This window comes from Schistocerca piceifrons, chromosome 6 (assembly GCF_021461385.2).
Source record: "Schistocerca piceifrons isolate TAMUIC-IGC-003096 chromosome 6, iqSchPice1.1, whole genome shotgun sequence".
Lineage (NCBI taxonomy): Eukaryota > Metazoa > Arthropoda > Insecta > Orthoptera > Acrididae > Schistocerca > Schistocerca piceifrons.
Window position 1 is genome coordinate 496,067,272 of NC_060143.1, and position 17,243 is coordinate 496,084,514.

Here is a 17,243-nt window from a genome sequence, read left to right on the forward strand (position 1 = left end):
CATTGCTGCTCAGATTGAATTGGCAAATAAAATTTCAGTTCAGAAACATAATTAGTTATGAAGAACAGACACATATTAAACAGAATAGTAAGTGTTTAATATTTTGTGGAAATCATGAGTAAGCACTAAGGGCTCACAATGAAAAACAGGATTAAGCAAACTGTTGTAATTTCTTAGAAGGCAAAACAACAGATACTATGTGCAAAAGTCAATTTGTTATTATGAACTGTGATATACCATATTTACTCGAATCTAAGCCGCACTTTTTTTCCGGTTTTTGTAATCCAAAATGTTGGTAGGTGCCGCCACAACTAACTTCTGCCGTCGAATATATGTAGCGCTACACAGGCATGCTTTGCAGGCACAAAGATAAATACTGGCGCCCAACCCTCTGCGTCAGTAAATAAATTAAAAAAAAAAGGTGGAAGAAGAGCTTTCCTCTCCACCTCGAGTTTCGGCCACTGCATTTTCATACATTATCCAACGAAGTAAATACAAATTCCGTATTGTGCATCTTCGAATGTAGCAGCATTTCAATGTACTACGAAAATCCGACTGGCAAGACTGGGATGTTTGTCAATATGGCCAACTCTACATTCTGAATTTTTTCCTACCTGTGAGAAGAGATGGTTCCTTATAGGAATTGTGAATTGCATGCTATATTCTCTTCACCATAAGAATAATACGAATATAAACATTTTGCCATGTATTCTTTCGTGTTTGCTGCAAACTCATTTAAATCCTGTCTGCCTAATAAACTACAAAACTAGAGTGAGACAACAGCAAACGCGGAAAAATATAGATATCATCCCACGTTTACATTTGTATTATTCTTATGCCTAATAGTGATACAGTCAGAAATGAAGCACGGCAATTGACTAGATTTTTAAATCTAAGATGAATAATTTCAGTGCAGAATGTATTGTACTAAAGAGGCGTCTGCAAAGATTTTCAAATGGAGAAAATTTTTCGCTAAACTCTCGTTCAGAACATCTTCTATCATACGCTGTCTATTATTTGGTTCTTGTTGATCATTATCAAAGAAAGCAGGAGTGTAGGTAACAGAAAATAGCGGTCTCTTGCCATTGTTTTGCTAATGGGACAATTCCTCTCTCTCTCTCTCTCTCTCTCTCTCTCTCTCTCTCTCTCTCTCTCTCTCTTTTTTTTTTTATTTTTTTTTTTTTTTTATTTTATTTTAAAAAACTGTAAGCGGCAGTAGTGTCCACAAAAGCAAGGCATGCTGAGAGCGGCGACAGGTCGTAAACACTCATTATCAGAATGCGACAAACAATGCATGACACAGTACAGTAATGCATTTGCAGCTTAGTGTGACGTAAACACCTATAACAAAGAGAACGGCACTTATCAGATCAAAGAAAAATAAACAATCAATTCAAACCAAACGAAGTACGTGAAAAAGGAAGGGTACTCGTATAAATACGGATGGAGCACCTGACGCATAGCAATGGGTACCTGGTAAAGCTTAACTGGTAAGCTTACAACTCGAACCAAACTACTTTAGCTGTATCGTCATTCATTCGACCTAAATTGTGTCTCATATTTCAATGGACCAACTTTGTTTCGATTTGGAGGTGTGGCCAAAAACTTTTCTCTCCCGTTGAATTTCAAGTCTCAAATTTTAGGTGCGGCTTAGATTCGGGAAATTTTTTTTCCTTGATTTCGAGTCTCATTTTTCAGGTGCGGCTTAGATTCGAGTGGGGCTTGGATTCGAGTAAATACAGTAGTAAGAAAAAGAAATCCGTTGAAAGATTCCTTTCCTCTGAAAATGTTAATGATAGGCTAACATGACGGCTTAGAGAGGTTCTAAGAAGAAGTCTGAAACCTCTCAATGTTGAAGAAAAACTCATTGCTCAGGCATTTGATGATGTTCCAGAAATGAGCAGTAGTTGTGGTGGTGTACTGACCCTGTTGCAGAATACTTTCCCACATGCCAAAGTTCACTGTTACAATCACAAAACAAAGTTGGCTATTCAGAATGCTTGTAGCGAAAACATAAAGTCTGTTAGGTTGTTCTTCACAAATATTCCTGGATTTAAAATGTTTTTCTCTTTATCACCTAAGCAAAGTGATTTGTTGTTACAGGCACTCTGCAATAAGAGAATTTCTTCAGTTTCTTCAACAAGATGAAGTTTCTGGTCTCACATTGTAAAGGTGTTCACGAAAAGAAATTATGCTTATTGAAATGTTTTGATTGAACTGATGAAGAGAATATTTGAGATAATATGATGATGATGAGAGAATCATTTGCTTTGAGGAATTTACATCACAATCCAAGACTTTTTGTTCCTTCTAAACTTTTTCTGCGAAATTATGAAACATGCTATTTTGTGCAACACAGTTTATATTCAGAGTGCAAATGCTGTTATTGTATCCAACACATAACGTAATTTTGGGTCAGCTGTTCCAGAAATAAAGGGAATATTGCAAGGTATCAGGTTTGTGAAGATGCATGATTTTCTTCTCCAAAAAAATGTTCCAGTTATAGCACTGGACTTAATCTGATGGCAGCTGCTAAAGAAGTGTGTGACACTGCATTCAACAAACAAAAGGAAGATTCCAAAACTCTCATGTATTTAGTAGCTTTGATATTGTTACCCATTGTTCATTCAGAGAAATGTCCCATCCACTTTAGTCAATATGTTATCTTTAAATTACTGTTGATTTATTTGCCATGATAAATTGAAAAAATGAACTGTCAATGATTTATCTCAGTGATACAAGGCATTACCCTTCACAAGCTGTGACATGGTCACAAGTAGAACGCTGATTGGAATTTCAAAGATATCCTCTTTGTTAATGGAACAAACAGCCATTGAGTTCAGCCTTTCTTGACCCATGCTATTCCTAAGGAAGGTTTTAATTCTTTTTAAAGTGCTGAAACTTCACTCTGCTTCTGTTGTGGAAACAAGTGTAGTTAGTGCAACTTGTAAACGTTTGTGCATTTCAGTGATTGATTCTCCAAGGGAATGTTCAACAAGGATAGTGAACAGATCAGAAATAGATATAATGCCTTTAGAATAATTTTTTTGCTGTCTATGATTCCTAAATCCTCCTTAGACTACTAGTTTCAACTAGCGATGACCACCTTCAGATGTGCAGCAAAACGTGGGAAAAACAAATACAGCCAGTGGACTGTCAGCATCTTAAAACAACAAAAAAGGAAATAATGAAAAGTATTACTAACATACATTTAGAAAACATGTGCTTATAACACACACACATACACACACACACACACACACACACACACACACACACACACACACACACACATGCACACACACCCACAAAACACACACACACACACACACAAAACACACACACACACACACACACACACACACACGCGCGCGCACAGGTACAGGCACATGTGCACACACACCCACACACAGTAAATGTGATGTTCATGCACAGACAAACGAATAATTACCATTTCAGAAAAAAACTGGATGATTCATTCGAGAGACAGAACTTCAAAAATTGAGGAAGTCAATAATACATTGGTCCACCTCTGGCCCTAATGCAAGTTGTTATTCAACTTGGCATTGATTGATAGGGTGATGGGCTACCTCCTGAGGGATATCACACCGAATTCTGTCCAATTGCCATGTTAGATTGTCAAAATCCCAAGCAGGTTGGAGGGCCCTGACTGTAATGTTACAAACATTCTCAATTTGGAAGAGATCTGGCAAACTTGTTGGCCAAGGTAGGGTTTGGTAAAAACAAAGGCATGCAGCAGAAACTCTCACCATATGCAGCTGGATATTTCTCTGCTGAAATGTAAGTCCATGATGGCTTGAGATGAAGACCAATAAAATGAGGCATAAAATATCACTGACATACTACTGTGGTGTAAGGGTGCTGCAGATGACAACCAAAGGGCTCCTGCTATGAAAAGAAATGGCACCCCAGACCATGACTCCTGATTCTCATGCTGTATGGAGTGTGACGGTCACTTTGGTATCCCACCACTGTCTGGAGTTTCTCCAGACATGTTGTATCTGATCATTGGGGCTCAGTTTGAAGCAGGACTCATCATGCAGACAATTCTGCTCCTGTAAATGAGATTCCAGGAGAAGACATGTCTGGAGATGTCATGGATGGTGATGGGACACGAACCTGACTGTTGCCCATCATACGCCCCGAAAACCAGGAGTTATGGTTGGGAGCCAGTTCTTTTCATGGCAGGACCCCTTTGGTTGTCATCCACAGTACCATTACAGCACAGAAATATGCAGACAGTATTCTATGACCTGTTTTGTTGCCCTTTATGGCAAGCCATCCAGGGCTTACATTTCAGCAAGATAATGACTGTCTACACATGGAAATAGTTTCTATTACTTGTCTTCATGCTTGCCAAACCCAACCCTGGCCAGCAGGTCACCAGATCTCCCCACAACTGAGAACACTTAGAGCATTCTGGGCAGGGTCTTCCCACCACCTTCAGGTTTTGACCATCAAATACACCTACTGGACAGATTGTGGCATGATATCCTGCAGGATGATTTCCAACAACTCTATCAATGAAAGCCAAGCTGAATAAATGCTTGCATTTAAGCATGTTTTCCATGTGTATGTTAGCAGTACTTTTCACTATGGCCTATTTCATTATTTCAAGATACAGACAGCCCATTAGTAGTTCCCCCTCCCCTTGTTATGCTGTATATCTGAAGACTGTCATCACTGACTCACACCAGTAGTCTAAGGAGCTGACAATTTTTTGATCATAGATAAAACCAAACGAAATTTATTCTAAAGATATTACATCCATTTATGATCTGTTCACTTTCCTTGTGGAACATTCCCTTGAAGAACTCTTCATTCAAGTGCACAAAACTTCATAGATCAAACCAACTACACTTGTTTCAACAGCGGAAGCAGAGAACAGTTTCAGCATTTAAAAATAAATTAAAACCTTCTCCAGAAATGGTATGGGTCAAGAGAAGCTGAACACAATGGCTGTTTGTTCCATTGACAAGAAGGAAATCAGTGAAATCCCAAACTTCAACATCAGAGCCCTTGAATTGTTTACCAGTTAAAAGAATAGGCATGAAAACTCTTATATAAGTAACCTACAGGACAGAGACCTCATAGTTAATGTTTTAGTTACATAAAATATGCACAAAACCACTCCTAGTCAAGGTTATCCCAGAATTATTTCCTTTGCCCGTGAGGCAAAAGCCAGGAGGGCTCCATATTTGCTCTCCAGCACATTCCCAATGGGGAGGAAATCACATGGTTCCTCTCACAGTTACACAATTTTTGTTTTTACACCATAATCACATCACAAAAACACATCTAGAATAAGTATGAACATCAGCAGGAAGAAAGTCTCATTAATGTGGTGTTGCATAGATAAACGGGATAAATTGAAACCGCCACTATTAAAAGTGCGAGGGTTAAATGGAGGAAAGCTACATAACTATGAAGTTGATGTAAAATTAATTCTTGGCCAAGGCCAAGATGAAGGTGAAAATAAAAATAAAGATAAATACACAGCAAGGATGCAAGTAGTTTCAAATAATGAAACGTGTTATGACGGTGTATTTGGATTTGATTTCTTGTCCGCTAACAAGGCAGAGGTATTTGTCGCAGAAAGAAAGATCAGACTAGGCCGTAGTAAGTACAACCTAGGAAATCGTTCTTCAGATCATACTCAAAGGAGCAGCAATACAGACATCATGGGAATGGACTGCCCAAACAATGCATCAGTTCAAACCATCCGAGTCGATGTTCAAATTGAGCAGCCTCAGCAAATTCCCAAGGGAGCAGGAAAGACAATCTACATTGAAGTTAAGTCACCCTGATGCAAGGACAGAACTTTGTTATTAATTGAGCGATCCAAGAAAAGTGAGCTATTGGATACAATGCACTGCTATGTTGCTAGAAGTGTAGGTGTCACTACAATGGTGAGACAGAATGTCGCAAAAGTCCTGCTTACAATAACGAATATGAGCAATGAGGATGTTGTTATGCCAAGAGGAACAAATGTTGCTGAAGTGTCGAACGTAAGTAAAAGTGACGTAATACAGATTCCAGATGAGGTAACAAATGCTGCAGTTATAAACACAGATTTTTCTAACAGTAACGCAATATTGCAATGAGGAGATGAAGTTAATAATGTATGTGCAGGTTTTCTTGGCGCATTTCATATATGAAGTCTTCACGGGTTGTCAGCCGAGTAGCATCATCATCTCATAGCAATGTTTCGATGGAATGTGTCTCCATCATCTTTAGGCAAAGATGAACTGAAGCACAAGATTTGGAAGAAGATAGGACATTTGACAGTTGATGAGCAGAAGATTTTAGTGCCTGTTTTGTTGGAGTATGCAGATTTATTCCGAGAATGTGCAAATTTACCTGTCACTCATTTAGTTCAGCACCATATTCATACAGGGAATGCAGCCCCAGTCACACGGAAACCTTACCGAATACCATTTAGTCAGAGAGTTGGTAGAAGACATGATTAAAGAACAATTAGAAGCTGGACTTATAAAACCAAGAGATCCTTCAGACCCACCGTGGTGTTCGCCTGATGTAACTGTAAAGAAGAAATCAATTTCTTGAGAACCACAGTTCTGTCTTTGTGTTGATTACCAATCTTTGAATGCTGTGAACGCACCCGACATTTACCCCTTACCAAATTTAGAGGAAACCATGGATTACTTGGGCAGATGTTGAATTTTTTCAGTATGTGATATAACAAGTGGTTATCACCAGTTAACAGTGCATTCAGATGATCAAGCAAAAACTTCATTTCTAATAGCTACAGGAGTATAGAAGTATCTCCGTATGCCATTTGGACTTCGTAATGCTCCAGCTACATTTCAACACCTGACGGATTCAGTTTTACGAGGGCTCACCCCAACACAAGCACTTGTTTACCTTTATGACGTAATCATTTTTGGTGAAAACATGAAGCAGCATACTGAGAGACTACAAGCTTTTTCTGAGTGTATAAAAAGCGCAAACCTGTCTTTATCAATTGATAAATGTCATTTTGCACAAAGTAAAGTTAACTATCTTGGTCATGTTATAACCAGTGAAGGTGTTCCACTTGATCCAAAATTAATTGAAGATGTTAGGAATTTTTCTGAACCACAGAATTTGAGAGAACTACAATCATTCTTGGGATTGTCAAATTTCTACAGACGATTTATAGCTGGTTATGCGAATATAGCACATCCATTGACAAAGCTACTGAAGAAAGGAGCCATATTTAAGTCGTCAACAGAATGCAAAAAGGCAATGGAAGAACTTAAAGCTGCTCTAACCACAGCCCCAGTGCTAGCCTATCTGGATTTCAGTAAACCTTTTATTCTTTCAACAGATGCATTCAATTTTGCCATAGGTGCAATCTAGTCTCAAGAAGTTGATGATCACGAACATCCAATCTCATTTGCTTCCAGACAATTAAGCAAAGCAGAATGTAATTATACTACTACTGAGAAGGAGCTTTGTGCTTTGGTTTTTGGTATAACACATGACAGATGTTTCTTAACAGGAAGAGAATTTACAGTTATTACAGAACATGCCACATTTAAATGGTTATTGAGCTTAAAGGATCCAAGTTCCAGATTAACAAGATGGGCATTAAGACTTAGTGAGTGCCAATTTAAGGTTATTTACCGAACTGGTAAACAACATGAGAATACTGATGCAATGAGTCAAAAAGTCAATGTTTGTGTTACAATGAGTCGAGAAGAAGAGTTAAAGGAAGTTCAGGAAGAAGATCCACAATGCAAATTATGGAAAAATGATCAACGTTTTGTCAAAATAGATGGATTATTGTACAAAATCACTAGTAAAGGAAACCGCCTAGTTATTCCATAAAGCATGAAAGAGCAAATCATGAGAGAGCAACACAATTCTTTATTATAAGGACATTGTGGTAAAAAAGCAACAACCATTAAAATAGCTCAAATGTTTTGGTGGCCGAGCAGCAAAGCTGACATTTTAGAGTTTGTTTCACAATGCGATCCCTGTAACAGATGGAATAATGTAGGGAAAAGTAGAGTGCCATTGCAAGAACTGCCAGAAACAAGTGAACCATTTGAATGAGTAGGACTAGATGTCGTAGGACCATTGCCTAAGACTAAAGATGGAAACAAATACATATTGATAATGTTAGATCATTTCTCTAGATACCTTCTCATGATACCAATACCTGATCAGAGCACTGAGACTATAGCTAAAGTTTTTGTAAAAGAAGGGATTCTTAAGTTTGGATCACCATTAAGTATAATTAGTGATCAAGGAACGAATTTTATAAGTGAATTGCTTAAACAGACTTGTAAGTTCATGCAAATAACTCAGTTAAGGACTACACCAGCACACCCTGAAGGAAATGGAAGAGTCGAGCAAGTCCACAGTACACTTATTAAAATTGTTAGCCATTATGTGGTCAGCAAACACCACAATTTGGATGTCTGTTTACCGTACTTGGTAAGTTGTTACAATGTCAAAATGCACAGCTCAGCTGGTCTAAGTGCATATGAGATTGTTTATGGAAGAAGAATGCATTCAGCCTTGCACTTTGCACGACCGACTACTGGAATCAGCAATGAACACATAAGGGATCTAGCACGCAAGCTAAAGGAAGCATGGAGGAGAGTGAAACAGCGGAATCATCAATCCTTTCTTCAGCAAGCAAGACAACATGACTGCCAAGCAGCAGTGCCACAGTATTGAGTAGATCTTGTGTATCTGAGCAATGTGGTGTTAAAGAAGAGTCAAGTCATAAAGCTTAAGAAGTTTTGGAAAGGACCATATCCAATGTTGGACGTGTTGTTGCCAGTCGCTCTTAAGCTCCAACTGCCCTTTTGTTCGATAGTCATTCATGTCAATCGTGTAAAGCCATTTCTGGCAAGATTTCCTGTAGTATCGCAAGACGATAAGGACTGATCAAGAGGCAGACCTGCTGTTCTCAAACCCAAGAGAATCGGGAGGTTGCAGTCCAGACTTTGAGGCCGAGGCATTGCCACGTTCCAAGCAATCCTGTTCCAGACACCCCTGCAATCTGCGTAAACGTGTGTAGTGTCTGAGAGTGCAATGCGTGTTTATTTCAGCCATGTGCTTATGTGAATGTGTTGTGAAAATTTAGTATTGAAGCTATTGCATGAGTGCACGAGAGAAACTAAACCTTTTATTCCACAGGTTACCACAAGAAACTCTTTTATTTTATGTTCATTGTTAATTCTAGTATTTAGAACTAATTAACCATGTTCATTTTTATTCTAATGCTTGCTATGATAGCGTATTCTACTAATGTGGTAGTAATAGTACCACAGAGTACAGCTGTTTTGTTTGAACAAGTAATACAAAACTTGTCCTCAAGTACAATCTGAGTGAAATCCAGCAACAGTTCAATTCTGTAAAGAAGCATATTGACCTAATTCATTCTGCTTAGGGTAATGATACAATTTTGGAAATGGGTACATCTTGGTATAACAACTGGATCACAGCCAAAATGCAGGTAGAGTCTACATTTGCTAATTATGAACAAGAGATTTACTGTTTTTTAAAGCTTTTGCCACACAAAACTTTAATTAGGCATAAACGATCCTAGTTTGATTTTGGAGGGGGTATCCTTCGTACTGTATTTGGTACTTTAAGTAGTCAAGATCTACTGGAAGTTAAAGGCAAAATATAGGCTCTTGAACAACAGACCAGTACAGATTCAACTAACTTCTCTAACGAAATTATCATATTAAAGAATATGCAAAGAACCATTACCAACCACACAGTTTTCATTGAACAGATTGTAAAGCAATTTACCTCACATTTCCATGTACTTCATAATGAAACGAATGCAAACATCCAAGAACTATTCCAAGGATTAAATGCTATGATTGCACATTTAGATTTAAACACTCTTTTGTTAAGGATTACTGATAGTTTATCAAATGCGAGAATTGATGCCCTTAACTTAAGAACAGCTTTAGAAAGTAGTTCAAATGATTGTTTAGCAGCATACTACTACATCCAGAACACTTTTTACAGATCCTACTATCAATTGAACAAAAGCTAGATGCAACATATACTATGATTTACCCTGTTAATGCTTACAATTTATAAGCTTACTATAAGTTAACCACCATACACTCCTTAATGATTGTAGATGAATTAACTGTTATCGTTTCTATTCCCATTGCTAGATCAAAGCATAATTTTGAAATGTATAAGATTTATGTATTAACCAAAACCAACCGCGGGAACACCTTGGGCTGCGGATCGGAGCCGCCAGCTGGGGAAGCCGCCGGGGGTGGAGCACGCACCACCGGGTAAACACAAGGACGACTCGGACGACAGACCAACAACAACCGACAACTACCGACAATGACCGACTATGACCGACACAACAAGGAAGAGATAAACAAGGGAGGCTTGTGGAAACCACAACACCCAACACCAACAGTAAATCCACTCGGAACCAGAGCCAGGCAAATGTCAACAACGAGCAATGACTAGAACGCAGTACCACCGAGATAGAGACACAATCCAGAGCGAGTACCGGACTGACTGGACTAGGGCAGAGCAGGTCCCTACATACGAAACCGGAGGGAGCGGCTATTGGCCGCGGTCTGCATGTGGTGCAGCGGTGGCGCCCTCGCTGCGCGAGAGCCGCTGCGCTGAAGAGCCGCTGTGGACGCGGAGCCCTCTATGGGCTGGCCACATCCATTTCTTCTGGCGTGTGTTCGACTTCCGTGGCGGGAGGTACTAGAATTTATACTTACCCTTTGAAATGAAGACAGGCAGGTATTCATGTAAAGTATGCACTGAATGATTATCTCTTGATCAGCAAGGATCGAAGATATTTTGTGTCCCTGAGTGAAAATGATTTGCATATGTGTAAATGTAGTCATAAGTTAATTTGCCCTGAATCAGCAGTATTCTTAGACACTAGAGTGTACAGTTGCAAGAAAGAATTGTTTATGAATCATCCCCCAAAAATGATTGCCCTAGAATTTTAACGCATCTTTATCATCCATTTCTTAAATGATGTTCTGAAGGTATAATTTTCTCGTTTAACTCCACCCTTCATGTCACATTTACATGTAAAAACTATGATACACCTGAGCTACCCTTTACACTAAAATTGAACAATAGTGGATTAATCTTAAATGCCACACATTGTGATTTATCAAGTGAACTATTTGATATACCTATTGCGTTGTCAACAACATTTCATGCAACTGGACATTTGCCATTAATGAGAATGTTATCTGTTTATTACAATGATTCATACATACTAACACATGGAAAGCATTCCTCATCAAGCTTTTCTGAAGACAATAATTTAATTAAAGACATCCATGAAAATGTAATCTCTTAAAATAATGAGTTAAATTTCATTGAAGCAGCAAATACAATTAAGTCCTTTGATTCCTCCAGTAATGTTAATGCATACTTGATTGTCAGTAGTATGTTTTTATTGCTTTTATTAATTTGTCTTTTGTCAACAGCATTTGTAATATATAAAACTGCCATCTTGAAGGCACACTTCTCTGTACCGAACTTTACTGTATCTGCAAATGAAATACATGTTGACATGCCTTCTGATTGAGGATGTAGGTTGCAAGTGCTACTATGAGATGGGATGCTTGCTACTATGAGAAAAAAAATATGGCTGTAGGATAGTTTGTCGTGGCTGTGCCTTCTTATAACATTTTGTGGATCCTGGCTGGATGAGGAAAGGGTGGTATGATAGGTGGGTGGCCGGTTTCCTCTCACCACAACATGTAATGCACACATAGTTAAAATACACTTTATTACAGAAACCAGTAGAGTACTTAACTTCAGTGATGTCCAATCTGAAGTTCTGTGGTTAACAGCAATCAAATAACATGTACTAATTTTTGAATCTAGTTTGTGTCCATATCACAACTATATACTATGATTAACATTTCCTCACAGCTGGCTAAGGTGCGAGGTGACGACTATCACTGAGGAAGACTAGAGTGCAGTGCAACATATTGAGGTGTAGTGTGAACTGAATCCCAATGTGATGTACTGAGGTACTGAGATTGAGAGAGTGAGACAGCTAGGTCAGCGAAGCGGCCTTCATTGATGCTGCCCAGGGGCGTTATTGGTGCATAGCCTGGTGATGTGTCTTGGTATTTTCTTGACATTGTTCAGCGCCTCTATACTATATGTCCTAGTGCTGACCAGTGCGCTGGTGAAAGTGTATGCCAGCACATAGTTACAGTAAGACAGTCCATCTGGTGGGTATGCAAAAGGTCCCTGGCTCAAGGGCTATTACGCACACCATTTTGAAAGATACTCATAGTGCATGCTGTCACATGCATACCAACAAGAAGAAGTGCCTTTAGAGATTTAGAATGAGTCAAGGTATATATTAACAAAATACACACAAATCATAGAAACTTAAGAGTGTTTATTCTAGTAACAATAAACTATCACTATAATGCTTAACGCTCTTCAAACTTCTAAATTTGATCAAGAAAATTAGAAAGAAAGCTATTACTTTGAAAAACAGCTCCTACCTCTTCACTTATACTGAGCAGTTATATTATTAGTTTAACATTTACTCACAGAAAATACTTGTACCTGCATCTGAAATAATACTGTGTCCTATTTACAGTACCTTAATACTTGTCATGCAGCTTTCCAACCAACATTGCAATTCATCATGTACCTAAGAGAACTTTTCAATCATCTGGTTTAGATATTCAGATAATTTGTACAAACAGCAGCTAATGAGGTAGGTTTTTACTTTTGTTTTGGACTGGTTTGGATACCCAATTTCTCGATTTATGCTAACAGGGAACTTGAATAACTGGTCACTCTGCATCCTAGACAAGGAGATAAAGTCAACATGATATTATTTTTACATCTTTTATCATGAGTATGTAGATCAAAGTTCATCTGAAGCTGATATTTGTTCTCAACAAGAAAAATCATTAAGGAGTAAATGTATTGGGAAGTGAATGTCTGAATTTCAATACCTCCAAAAAGGCCTCTGAAAATGTATGGTTACCTACTTTACATAATATTCTTACAGCTTGCTTCTAACATTCCTCTTTTGGTCAACATGATGAGAGTCGTATCTAAGGGCAGAACATGCTAAACTGAACTTCATAACTTGTTTGTCTAAGTGTTGACTCCGCTTTAACCTGTTTTCCAACTGGGCCCTTTAGGGGTCTTACACAGCTTGTTTTATTTAGTATCTGCCATTAATGTCTGTTTCTGATTGTAACAGGCCATTTTAACTTGTTAGAAGTTGCAGAATCTGAGCCTTTGTGAGATTAAGACTTAAAATGTTTGTTGTGAGCCATTTGTAGTGCTTTCCAGCTATTATCTGAACTGTGTTTGCCAAGGTTCAGTTTTCACACTGGTAGTATGCTTATGCCACCTGCAAACGTGACAGGCTTTGGACTATCCTTTGAACTCGTTGGAAGATCATTTATGTAGGGTAAGAACAGGAGTGGGCCCACTGCTGATTCCTGGAGTAGCCATACACTGAAGTTAGTTTAATGCCTTCTTTTCTCTGAACAAAAACAAATTCACTGTCCAGTATTCACCTGTGACAGCAGATTTATGATATTCTACATTAATTTCTCTTGAACAAAACTTGCATAGAAGTATCTACTTGCCAACTGCCAACACACAGAGTCATCAAGGCATACCGATCTTCTGTAGATATGATTCCATTATCAGTACAAGGGCACAGAGTGGTGGGCTAGTGCAAGGAAAAAATTGTAACTTTTTGCCTAAACAGTTAAACATAAACTTGATAATTTCTGGAACTGGAGAGTCTTTTTTGTCTATGGTGACAAACTTCTTGTGATGTGTTTTTTTCATTTTTTAGTTCCATTTTTGTTTTGGGATCAATCAGCCTGGTTATTCTTTATGCACTGAGCTGTACAATAATAGTGTAATAAAAAATTGGACAGTTACTTGCTATCTATTACTGAATTGTTACATTGTCTTTGGGATTATTTTTAAGGCTGTTATACCAGAATAAGCATAAGGATGCAGTCATTCAACTTACTTTTATCTCTACGCTCCACCAAAAGTCATCATTGTTTGGTGCCCTCGTACAGTTTGTATCATCCACAAAGAACTTTAATACACTGTTATGTAGAAACGGTGTGATGTTGAGAGAAATGAGAGTGTATTTCCTGAAAGAAAATAAGTGAACTGATGAGCTATAGTGGAAAAGAAAACAGTTTAACTAATATACAGCTATCAGGTTATCAGATGAATGAGTCTGTGATAACCTGAGAGCTTTACATTGGTACAACTTACTGAGAAAGAAAACATTATTATATAAGGGATTTGTTCAAAAAATTCCAGAGAATTTGTAATTTTGTGACACTGGTGTGTTGGAGCAAAATGCCGTTGGCATCTTTGCACATGCCTGTCTCTAATGTGTAACTGCCAGATGTTTCATTGTTGTATGTCTGTTAGTTATTGTTCAGTACTGTATTGAGTAGAACATTGTGTTGCACAGTTTGAGAATTTTAAGATGGCAGGGTCACAGGAGCAATGTGTCTGCATTAAATTGTGCGTAAAACTCAAGAAAAACTTTACAGAGACACACAAAATGATGTAGGAAGCCTACGGTGATGAGTGATGAAGCTGTACTCACTGTTACAAACGGTTCATGTGGTTTAAAAATGGATGGAAGTTAAAGATGGCCCTCATTCAGGATGCCCTTCAATGTCTACTGACGTCATTCATGTCAGGACCATCAATGAAATTGTGCATGCCAACTGAAGACTGACTGTCCAGTAGACTGCAGAAGAACGTATCATTTCAGTTGGATCATGTCATGAAATTTTGACACAGCATCTTGAAATGCATCATGTTGCCACCAATTTCATCTCACAGCTCGTAAGTCAAGACCAGAAAGACATTCACCTCACAATCTTTGAAGAGCTTTTGGATCACATAAATGAGAATGAGATGTTCCTTAAGAGAATCATTACTGATGATGAAATGTGGGTCTACAGTTATGGTGTTGAGATCAAGGTTCAATCTTCACAATGGGATGGATAAGATTCTCCAAGACCACAAACAACTTGTCAGTTCAGGTCAGATGTCAAAGCCATTCTGTAAGTTTTCTTTGACCTTGAAGGACTAGTTCATCATGAATTTGTGTCACAGGAACAAACTGTTAATCAATGGTACTATCAAGATGTGTTGTGATACCTGCAAGAAAATGTTAGAAGGAAATGGCCCGAAATGTGGTGAGACAATTCATGGCTCTTGCATCATGATAATGCAGCCACACATTCATCCCTGTTTGGTGCATGATTATTGCACAAAAAGGAAATCACTGTGCTCCCTCATCCTCCGTACCCTCCAGACCTGCCCCTGTGGACTTTTTTTATTTCCAAAGTTGAAAACGCCATTGAAAGGACAAAGATTTGCAAAGATAGACAAGATAAAAAGAAAATCAGTAGACAGCAGTTCACACAATCCAGTGGAAATGGAGTTGGGCATGATGTACCAATTGTGGAGGATAGTATTTTGAAGGAGACCATGCACAGTGAGTAAAAGGTAAGTGCAGAAAAATTTTGTGGACAAAATTCCAGAATTTTTTGAACAGACCTCATAAAACACTTTGTTGTACACACTATAGAAAAAATGTAGGCAAAATAAAAGAAATTATCTTATAAAATAAGTTTCCTTTTGACCAAAGAAATCTCTACAGTTGAATCACATATTTGTGTCTGTCAAAATATTTCAATGAATTTCTTTAATGAATTCCTTGGGTGCTACAACCAAGGTAATATCAGATGCGGTACATTATATTTTATTTCATCTATTGTCATATTCAATTTGTTGTCCTCTGCCATTAAAATTAAACTTTGGTGCTTATCAAAATCTCAAACAGTATAATTTTGACTGACAATTAGATTTTTTCTCTGATTGAGATCATCTGTTTTGCTTTAGGACCTAGAGCACCCAATTTTTCTGTGACAGATGACAATAAAGCTGTCTCTGGTTGCAGCCACATTACTACATTGAAAAAGATATCTGCAGCTATTTGACACTATAAGTAAGTTCAATGCCTTTTTTCATTGTAATGAAATTGAATCCTGCAAGTGTGTGGCTCATCTGCAGCATTTGCATGCCCCTGTAGTGTGTGAGGGAGAGCATGAATACACTTCATGGACATCCTTGGAAGCTGCTGAAGATGTCCCATGCTGCCTCACCTAATTACACAACCAAGATAGCGCTTGGCCACAGTCATGAAAATAACACCCAGTTGTCCACAGCCACATGGATGTCTCTTACTCAAACTCATTTGCACATAGGCTGTCAATTTGCAGCATGTGCATGTGCTTACCACCTGAGTCGGGCCACATTTATTCCAATGATGAATGGCAAATCCACATTAAAATTGTGATTCATTGAGCATGAATAACAAATGAAAATATTTATTTGAAATATTTTTCATTTATACAGATGACATTTATTCATCATCTGAGAATAAAGATGTTTCAAATACTAGGTAAATTTGAAATCCAGTGATGTTTAGTGCTCCAAGTCCTTGACATTTATTACACAAATGTACTTTTTGTGCTTTTAAATTAGTTTTCAGAACAACTCTTTTTTTCTTAAAAAATCTCATCAGAAATTTTATCTGATTTGTGAAAATTTACCATTATGACAAAACAAACAAAATTCATTCCACACATGAAAAGAGGATACTGGTGTGTTATATATGTTGAAATCATCTTTATTTCAAATCACAATCATCTTCAATGAAAACTGGGAAATCATCAATTCCACTACAGTTTTTACAAACAATTTGTCATGATTCCACTTCAGCTTCATCTTCCAAATCATGTTCAAAATAAAATTTCCTTGTTATTTCCTTTTGAATCTCATGACCTGACATCTTCAACATTTTTTGGCTATTATATGTCTGTAAAGGTGGCAAAAATATCGTAACTGATAGAAAGAACCAGAATGAGAAGTATCAGATACTGCAATAATCGCTTATCTGTAACTAGCAGGTATTTTAATAACTGTCAATAGTGCATGGTACCATCCGTTTACTGAGAGAATGCTATGCATTCACACTTGCATCTGAGCTCTTACTCTTACCATGGATAAATGAATGGAGAGGTGGACCATCTTTAAGGTTAGATTAGATTTAGATTAGATTAGATCAGATTAATACTAGTTCCAAGGATCATAAATACGATATTTCGTAATTATGTGGAACGAGTCACATTTTCCAA

At 37.9% G+C, this 17,243-nt stretch overlaps 1 protein-coding gene across 1 annotated transcript in view; it reads right to left on the reverse strand.

Moving 5' to 3' along the window:
* Nucleotides 1-17,243, reverse strand: part of LOC124803421 — a 93,373-nt gene that overhangs the window by 45,311 nt on the left and 30,819 nt on the right. The window contains exon 4 of the mRNA XM_047264604.1: nt 14,036-14,165. Coding sequence (XP_047120560.1) covers nt 14,036-14,165 — 130 coding nt within the window. The remainder of the gene's footprint in view (nt 1-14,035; nt 14,166-17,243) is intronic.